Source organism: Triticum aestivum, chromosome 6A (genome assembly GCF_018294505.1).
Source record: "Triticum aestivum cultivar Chinese Spring chromosome 6A, IWGSC CS RefSeq v2.1, whole genome shotgun sequence".
Taxonomy (NCBI): domain Eukaryota; kingdom Viridiplantae; phylum Streptophyta; class Magnoliopsida; order Poales; family Poaceae; genus Triticum; species Triticum aestivum.
The window spans coordinates 108,424,214-108,433,847 of NC_057809.1; the positions used below are offsets into that span (position 1 = coordinate 108,424,214).

The 9,634-nt window shown below is 51.0% G+C and overlaps 1 protein-coding gene across 1 annotated transcript; it reads left to right on the forward strand.

The window, feature by feature from the left end:
• Window positions 1-7,471: 7,471 nt before the first annotated feature.
• Window positions 7,472-9,210, forward strand: LOC123132361 (2-methylene-furan-3-one reductase). Its single transcript, XM_044552134.1, has 4 exons — window positions 7,472-8,004; window positions 8,096-8,419; window positions 8,535-8,694; window positions 8,783-9,210. Exons 1-4 carry the CDS (start codon window positions 7,603-7,605, stop codon window positions 9,046-9,048), a joined length of 1,152 nt encoding a protein of 383 aa, XP_044408069.1. The 5' UTR covers window positions 7,472-7,602; the 3' UTR covers window positions 9,049-9,210.
• The last annotated feature ends 424 nt before the right edge of the window (window positions 9,211-9,634 follow it).

Genomic DNA, 9,634 nt, shown 5'->3' on the forward strand with positions numbered 1-9,634 from the left:
CCAAGAACACATTGCTGGGGATGGCTTCTCTCTTGGAGCCTATCTTTTCCACATCATCGGCCGCTTGATTTTTCACTCAAGGGATGTGATGGAGCTCCAATCCCTCAAATCTCTTTTCTAGCTTTCTCACTACATTGCAATAACCAGTCATAGATGGGCTTATGTCATCCCACTCCTTCATTACTTAATTGACCACCAAATCTGAGTCACCATAGACCATGAGGCGACGGACGCCGAGTGAAATGGCCATACGCAACCCGTACAGAAGTGCCTCATATTCGGCTTCATTGTTGGAGGAGTCAAAGTGAATCTGGAGAACATAGCTGAGTTTGTCACCGCGGGGGGATACCAACACCACCCCAGCACCGGAACCATTCAGCATCTTGGACCCATCAAAGAACATGGTCCAATGCTCCGAGTGGATTTGGGCTGGAAGTTGTTGTCCGATCCACTCGGCGAGAAAATCAGCTATTGCTTGGGACTTGATGGCCTTCTTCGCTTCAAACTTGATGTCCAGGGTAAGGAGTTCAATCGCCCACTTTGCCACTCGACCAGTTGTGTCTCTATTGTTCAGAATCTCTGATAATGGAGCGTCGCTGACGACTGTAATGGAATGATCAGAGAAGTAGTGTGCAACTTTCTTCGTGGTCATGTGAATCCCATAAACAAGCTTCTGATAATGTGGATATCTTTGCTTCGACGGAGTCAGAACTTCAGAAACATAATATACTGGACGCTCAATTTTATAGGCTTTTCCTTCTTCCTCCCGCTCGACTATGAGTACTGTAATGACAACTTGTCCAGTGGCTGCAATATAAAGCAGTAAAGGCTCTTTGCTGATTGGCGCAGCAAGCATCGGTTGGGTGGAAAGCAGGGCTTTGAGCTCTATAAACGCTGCGTCAGCTTCGGAGTCCACTCAAACTTATCAGACTTCTTCATCAGTCGGTAAAGAGGCAATGCCTTTTCACCGAGGCGAGAAATGAATCGACTCAAGGCGGCCAAACAACCAGTAAGCTTCTAGACATCGTGCACACGCACAGGGCGTTTCATCCGAAGTATAGCACCAACTTTCTCTGGGTTAGCGTCGACCCCTCGTTCAAAAACGAGGAAACCGAGTAATTTTCCGCCAGGAACTCCGAATGTGCATTTTGATGGATTAAGCTTGATATCATATCTTCTGAGATTGGCAAAGGTTTCAGCAAGGTCAGCCAACAGGTCGGAACCTTTACGTGACTTGATCACAATGTCATCCATGTATGCTTCCACATTCTGACTGATTTGAGTGAGTAGACACTTCTGGATCATCCTCATGAATGTGGCTCCAGCGCTCCTCAAGCCGAATGGCATGGTGACATAACAAAAGCATCCGAATGGAGTGATGAAAGTCGTTTTTATCTCATCGGGACCATATAGTCGGATCTGATGGTACCCGAAATAGGTGTCCAAAAAAGACAAACGCTCACACCCCGTAGTTGAGTGAACGATTTGGTCGATGCGGGGGAGGGGAAAATAATCTTTCGGGCATGCCCGATTGATATGCTTGAAGTCAATGCACATGCGAAGTGAGTCGTCCTTCTTGGGGACCATGACAACATTGGCGAGACACTCAGAGTGGTAGATTTCACGGATGAACTCAGCTGCCAAGAGCCAAGCCACTTCCTCACCGATTGCTTTTCTCTTCTGGACGGCGGACCGTCGGAGATGTTCCTTGACTGGTTTTACTTTTGGGTCGACTCACAGATGATGCTCAGCCAGTCCCCTGGGTACACCCGGCATGTCAGAAGGTTTCCATGCAAAGATGTCCCGGTTCTCATGGAGGAACTGGATGAGCGCTTCTTCCTATTTGTTGTCGAGTGTTGTTGAGATATGGGTCGGAGCAACATTGTGGTCGGTTGGGTGAATATGAATCGGCTTCGTTTCACCGGACGACCGAAATGCAGAATCTGTGGCAGGCTTCTTGGCTCGCAGCAAATCACTCGGATCTGCATTTTTCTGATACTCTTGCAGTTCTACTACTGCCATCTGTGCATCGGCAATTTTTCAGCCCTTTTGGAAGCACTCTTCTGCCTTCTGCTGATTGCCGGTGACAATGATTACTCCTTTAGGACCAGGCATCTTCAATTTGAGATACACATAACATGGTCGAGCCATAAAACGTGCATAAGAGGGCCTACCCAGAATAGCATGGTAAGCACTCTTGAAATCCACTACCTCAAATGTCAACTTTTCCTTGCGGTAGTTCTTGGAATTACCGAAAACCACATCAAGGGCGATCTGGCCAAGTGACTGAGCTTTCTTGCCAGGAATAACGCCATGTAAACTCATGTTGCTTTCACTAAGCTTGGACATCGGAATGCCCAGTCCCTTCAAGGTTTCGGCATAAAGGATATTCAGGCCACTGCCACCATCCATCAGCACTTTAGTCAGTCGAGTGCCTTCAACTACTGGGTCGACCACCAGTGCTTGCCTCCCGGGGGTGGCTATATGAGCTGGATGGTCTGACTGGTCGAATGTGATGGCAGTCTGGGACCACTTCAGATAATTGGGTGTTGCAGGAGCAACCATGTTTACTTCCCTGTTAATAACCTTCAACCGGCTTTTGCTTTCAACATCAGCAAAAATCATCAGTGTGGAATTGATATTGGGAAAACCATCATCATCTTCTTCCCTATCCTCACCTTCGTCCGACTCCTTTTCCTTCTCCTTGGGTTGTTTCTCTCCGAACTGCTGGACAAGGAAACAGCACTGTCGAGTGGTGTGTTTAGGGTAAATGATGTTCCCCTCTTCATCTTTTTTGGTATGAATATGGCATGGTAAATTCAACACATCATTCCCATCTTTATCCTTAACTTTTTTGGGAGCCTAGAGCCCCTTGGGCTTTCCTTTGAACTTTCCTTGGGCAACAGCTAAAGCTTCACCTGGAGCAGCTGGTTCATCCTTTCGCTTCTGTTTCTGACTGGAATTCCCTCCTCCGGTTTCTTGGGCGACTGTTTTGTGCTTGCCACTCCGGAGTCGGTCTTCCTGTTCACCATTGGCATATTTGGTGGCAATCTCCATCATCCGAGTCAGAGTCATATCTCCTGTCCGACCAAATTTCATATTCAACTCCCGATACTTAACGCCTTCCTTGAAGGCACAATTTCTTGGTGATCTGACACATTCTCCACTGTATGGTGCAACGTGATCCATCTCTGGATATAATCCCTCAAGGTTTCATTCGGTTTCTGGACACAACACTGCAATTCTGTCAACCCTGCCAGCCTTTTGCAAGTGCCTTCAAAGGTCCTAACAAACACTCGAGCAAGTTCCTCCCAACTATATATACTGCCAGGAGCCAACTGATTCAACCATGCTCTGGCTGAGCCCTCCAACATCAAGGGGAGGTGCTTCATAGCCACATCATCATTGCCGCCACCAATCTGCACAGCCACTCGGTAGTCCTCAAGCCAAGTGTTTGGCTTGGACTCGCCGGTGAATTTGCTGACTCCAGTCGTCAACCTGAAGTTGGGAGGAATCACTGCTGCTCTGATGGCTCTGCTGAAACACTCGGGTCCTGAACGTGCACCCTGCTTCCAGTCGGATGATCTCTATCATGGCCTTCTCTATCAGCTCTGTTCCTATCAACCAGACCTTGAACGAGGATAGATCTTGCATCAAAGACTGCCTCTCTAGGGTCGACTGGAATTCTTCATTTGCCGCTGTGGGGGCGCCTGTCATCTTGCCGCCGAGGCACGTATGATCCACTCCTCGGAGGAGGCGTGGGCATTCGACGACGGTCATCGTGGTCGAGTCGATGATCATACTGCTCACGGTTCCTGTACTGATCTTGCCGGTGCCCACGTCCCTCACGCTGCGGAGGCGATCTTGGGCTGTGAGCAGATTGGACAGTATCTGCCACCATAGATCTGCTATGAATCCTATTCCGTGACTGAGATACTGTTGTATTCTGCTCTCCCCCTGCCCGGAGCAAAGCCCGGATCTGCATCAAACCTCGGCCAGCTTCTGACATGGAAGGTTGAATTGACTCTGCTATTCGAGCTGCAGCTGTGAGATTCTAGATCGGAGTTCGGTATACCTGAGTTGGAGACGGAAAAAGTTGTCGTCGACTGGATTCAGGAATTCACTGCCGAGCACGCTCGTCGAGTGCGCGTTGGAGGTTCTCCAGTCGAGTGCGCTCAGCTAAGTTGGCCAGGCATGCCTCATCCAAGGCCTGGGCCTCGGGGGTTTCTCCAACGATAGGAGTGTGAAGTGCATCCATGTTACGGCGGCGAAGCTCTTCCCTCCGCTGCGAAGCGAGGGGTTCAGGGCGGTACTCCTCATGGACATGCAATGGGTCGCCGACGCCATCGCCCCCGTCTTCACGGGTGAAGCCAGGAGGACTGCATGGTCCATTGACCATCAAGACTTCCGCCGGGGTCGCTGTTGTCGCACTCGGATGCGGTCTCGACGGAGCTAGTCGACAGATCGAATAGGCCGTAGAGAGTTTCATCGGGCTCGATCGCCATGATTTGTGGGGTGGCCGATTGGCGGGCCACCGCATGCCTCACCCACTGCTGAAGTCGCGACCGACCGCATCGCTGGCGCCGGCGAACAACGAAAAGCGAGGTTGCCATAGGAGCCGACCGATACTGAGTCGACGGCTGCCGAAGAAGGACACCGCGGACGCATGCGCGGAAGTGCGTCGCCCCGCGTACGGGGAGCGCCCCGACGTCGAGTGGAGCCTCGTGGAGCCAAGCAGAGTCGTCGACGATGAAGACAAGCGCGCCGAGACGGATCTCGCGGCCTTCAGCCAATCCTCCGCCGGAAACCATGATGACGGGAATCAGAAAAATCGCAACTTCTCCAACAAACTGCTAAGACACCTGCCCCACGGTGGGCGCCAACTGTCGTGGTTCTAAGACTGACAGTAGAATGGGGGTAGGTATGAGGAGCCAAGATCCTAGCTATGGAGTAGTTGTACACACGAGTTTACGAGTTCAGGCCCTTCTCGGAGGAAGTAATAGCCCTACGTCTCGATGCCCTGAGGCGGTCGACTGGTTTATATGTGTGTGTGTTTACAAAAGATGTGAACCCCAGACCTGGAGGAGGGGTGGCTTATATAGAGTGCGCCAGGACCCCAGCTCCCATCCGTTATGCGGGACTTAATGTACATAAAGGTGGAGCGTTACAGGTAACGTCCGTATTAAAGTGTTATAAATGGTAGTTAAGGCTATGAGTAAACGCCCGACCGTTGCTGTGTAGAGTGGCTTCAGATCTTCTGTTCGTCGAGTGACTTCTGTGACGGTCGAGTGACATTGATTCTTCTGAGTGGAATGTCTCTGGTCGAGTGGATGATGGTACCCTTTGAATGCTACTGGCTTTAAGGTGATGTCCTTGGGGAGGTAGTCTAGGTTAGGCCTATGACCCTACCCTAGGTACATAGCTTCATCACCCTCCCCCCCCCCATCGTCTTCTTCCCTGAGCAAGCAACACATTCTTTTCCATCACTAACCGCGCAAGCTTGGTCCCTCTAGCTGCTTCACAGCCGATCGCCGTGCCAATGGCCGCTGTCCATCACCTTCAAACCAGACGAAACGGCCACAATTTTTGCTGCAATCGACACCATGGTTGTTGGAACTAGCCACATCGTGCTACATGCTTTTGATGATGGACAGTGGGGTGCTGCCACTCGGCCATGTGAGACGCTTGCCCGGACTGGTAGTAATAGGGTGGGGGCGAGGGGGCATGCTGCAACAGCGATGGATGTTGCCGGAGGCATTGCAGAACCGCCGGACACCCTCGTGTTGCAACCGCTGACAGAAAAGGCTTCAAACCCTTCATGGAAAGCTTCAACCGGATACAGGGAAAGCTCCAAGCAGTCAATGCCATTGTGGGAAGCTACAACCGTTCGCATAAAATGCTACAACCTTCGATGAAAAAAGCTTCAATTGAAAAGATAGAGAAACCTTTCACCAAGAGCTGCTCAAAAAGAAAATAGCTGCAACCTTAATAGGAAAGCTTCGACCGTAGACGAAAAAAGCTCCAACCATTGAAAGAGAAAGCTACAACCAGACACTACGCAATCAGAAAAGTTGCAACCATTGACAGAGAAAGCTTCAATCGTATGTGCGAAAAGCTTCAGCCGGCGACTTGCGAGGGGGAAAGCTACGGCCAGTGACCTGGGATGGGCGAGACGAAGATACTACATTGGTCTTTCTGCTGGAACCGGCACTTGTTTTTTGCTACGACCGGTGGTTAATTTTGCTGCTACTGGCAACCCGAGGAGGGATGCATCTTTTTTGTGAGCTCGCCGTCGAGACATTGTGCCCGACGAGCCGTCGCCATCGAATCGCGGCCGTTGTGCACTGGAGTTGCGAGCATCGCCACCGAACCTGCAAGCGCGCAACCACGGGCACATGCTGTTGCATGCACGGAGGCGAGAAAATGCATAAGGTAATCGACGCAGGTGAGGATGACTGCCGGCGGCAACGAGCAGGACGCCGGTGAGGGCGGGCGGCGCAGTGCTGCGACCGAAGGCGACAAAGCACGGCGTCGTGCATTCGAGGAGCTGCGCGAGATGCAGGACCAACGAGAGGAAGGAGAAGCGCGAGGGCAAACCGTTTTTCTGCCCGATCCAATGGCCCACCTGGATCACATCCGACGGATCACGCTTGACCGGCCGGAATTGTTGGGCCGGTGCGCCGACGCGTATTAGTCGCCTAATTAATATCCTTTATCAAAGAAAGAAAGTAAGATTTCATAGAGTTTAGTTGTGTAGATTTGAACTTCCTTCGTTTTTATTTACTCTACTCCCTCCGTTTCAGTTTACAAGTCCTACGTGTATACCTAGGTTGTCAATTTTATCACCCTAATATAAACTATATAACACAAAATTATACTGTTTGAAAATAGAACATCTAAAAGTTATATCGGTATATTTTTTGTAATATATGGCTTGTATTATGTTGGTCAAATTGACGACCTAGGGGCACGCGCACGCCTTGTAAACTAAGAGAGTGGGAGTAGCGTATTATAGTTGACTGAAGTTAAACTTCGTAAAGTTTGACCAAGTTAATAAAAAAAGTACAAACATTTATTATAACAAATTTATATGATATGAAAGTACATTCAGTAATAAATCTAATGGTATTGATTTGATATTGTATATAGTAATATTTTTGTTTATAAATTTTGTCAAAGTTTATAAAGTTTGATTTTGATTAAAGTTAATACGCGGACTAAATAAAAACCGAGGGAGTGCTTATTTATTTATTTTAGAAAAATAGTCCTTAGATGTTCGGCCGGGCGAACTTCAATTCATGGATCCGCAAGTGACCTGCTACCTGCTGCTGGCGCCAAAAATTATGCACAAGGAAAGTGACCTGCTGAAACTGAAGCCTAGCAGCCAGGTGTCACAACCAGCGGAAGTTTCTCCTTCCTTCGATCACAAACGCAAATCTCAACTAGATCCTCCCGCAGCCGGTCCCGGCCTTTTATCCCCAGCCATTCCCCGCCACTCCCAGCTGCCACAGCGGATAACTAAAGCTAAGCAATCACAAGAACTCACGCACGCACGCACACGAAGAACACAGAGACCAGAGGAGCATAAAAAAGATTAGCAAGATGCAAGCATTCCTCGCCTACTCGATCCTTCCGAATCCATGCTCCAGATCCTTCTTCCCGCGTCCAACAAATCGACCCCAGTTCCTCCTGTCCTCGGTTTCGGAATCGAGGACGGGTGCTGCTCCCACCGCGAGAAGATGCGGTGGGACGGGCCGGAGCGTGGTGACCGCGGCGTCATCGTCCCCGGCGGTGGCCACCACGGCGACGGACGTTCCCGGGACGATGAAGGCCTGGGCGTACGAAGAGTACGGGGACGCCAGCGTGCTTAAGCTCGACGAGGCCGTGTCGGTGCCGGCGGTGGGCGAGGACCAGGTGCTGGTCAGGGTGGCGGCCGCGGCGCTCAACCCCGTCGACTCCAAGCGGCGTATGGGCAAGTTCAAGGCTACCGACTCCCCACTCCCGGTGAGCTCGGGCGCCCCTTCAGTTTCACTTCCTTCCGAGTTCGAGGCTTCGAGCTCTTGATTTGATCACTTGTGTCGTGGTTGGTCTGCAGACTGTTCCAGGGTACGACATGGCCGGACTGGTGGTCAAGGTCGGCAGCCAGGTGAAGAGCCTCAAGGAAGGCGACGAGGTGTACGGCCACATCAGCGAGAAGGTCCTGGAGGGACCCAAGCAGTTCGGCTCGCTGGCAGAGTACACCGCCGTGGAGGAGAAGCTGGTGGCCCTCAAGCCCAAGAGCATCGACTTCGCGCAGGCCGCCGGTCTGCCGCTCGCCATCGAGACCGCCCATGAGGGCCTCGAGAGGGCAGGCTTCTCCGCCGGCAAGTCCATCCTTGTCCTCGGCGGCGCCGGCGGAGTCGGGACCCTTGTCATCCAGGTCCGACATTGCTCCCACTTCAGTTCAGTCTCCAAATGGACTGAATTTCTCTCCAGTCAAGCAATAGCCAGCTGAACTGAACATCATTTTTACACTGTGATAATGCGTAATGAAGCTGGCGAAGCAAGTTTACGGCGCGTCGAAGGTGGCGGCGACGGCGAGCACCCCGAAGCTGGAGCTCCTGAAAAGCCTGGGGGCCGACGTGGCCATCGACTACACCAAGGAGAACTTCGAGGACATGCCGGAGAAGTACGACGTCGTGTTCGACGCAGTCGGTAAGTTCCTTTGTCAACAGTACAGAAGACTGCCAAAACACGCACACCAAGCAGTAGTCCGGAGCTGACACATGCTCGGGGGTTTCAGGCCAGGGCGAGAAGGCGGTCAAGGTGGTGAAGGAGGGCGGCAGCGTGGTGGTGCTCACCGGCGCGGTCGCGCCCCCGGGGTTCCGGTTCGTGGTCACCTCCGACGGGTCCGTCCTGGCGAAGCTCAACCCTTACCTCGAGGCCGGCAAGGTGAAGCCGGTGGTCGACCCCAAGGGGCCCTTCCCCTTCTCCCAGGTCGTGGAGGCGTTTTCCTACCTCGAGACCGGGCGAGCCACCGGCAAAGTAGTCATCTCACCTGTTCCATGAGACACTTCTGTAAATAGCTAGCACAAGTGATGTGTTTTTGTCAGAGTTTACTGAGCAAATATTTGTTGGATCGTGCGTATAAACAGAAAAATATGTGATGTTATCAGAGATGGCAGTAGGTTCCTGGCGTATTACAATGAACATAAATCTTTTTTTGTTCAATCTGTACCTGGCCTTTCACCATTCAGTTAAGTTTCAGATGCTTCAAAAGGCTACAGAGGGTTGTACTGCTTTCCTGAATTTCCAAAGTGAAAGTGAGCGCGCTAATTATTCCGAGGCAATCGACAATTTAACACCTTGATGATTAACTAGCCTACGCGGTAGGATTTTATTAGGATCAGAATGAAGAACTTGAATGATTACAGTGCCTTACGGTAGCACACCGGAAGTGGTTTAATGTAGGGAACCACTAGGCATCAGACTAGTGATGCTTAGCCTCCCGTCAGATCAGTCGATTTCTGCAGTTACTAGTGTTAAACATATGATTTAGGAACTGCTCGACACCCCTAACCTGGGGTGTGGCTATCTCATTATATAGAGGTATCCAAGGGGTACAATACAATGTTACAATACAGATATACAGAGG

Excerpts from the sequence above, each read along its gene's own strand:
- LOC123132361 (XM_044552134.1), top strand. The coding sequence starts at position 7,603 with ATGCAAGCATTCCTCGCCTACTCGATCCTTCCGAATCCATGCTCCAGA. Across the intron at positions 8,005-8,095 it reads CTACCGACTCCCCACTCCCG|ACTGTTCCAGGGTACGACAT; the intron begins GTGAGCTCGGGC and ends GTTGGTCTGCAG. Across the intron at positions 8,695-8,782 it reads CGTCGTGTTCGACGCAGTCG|GCCAGGGCGAGAAGGCGGTC; the intron begins GTAAGTTCCTTT and ends CGGGGGTTTCAG.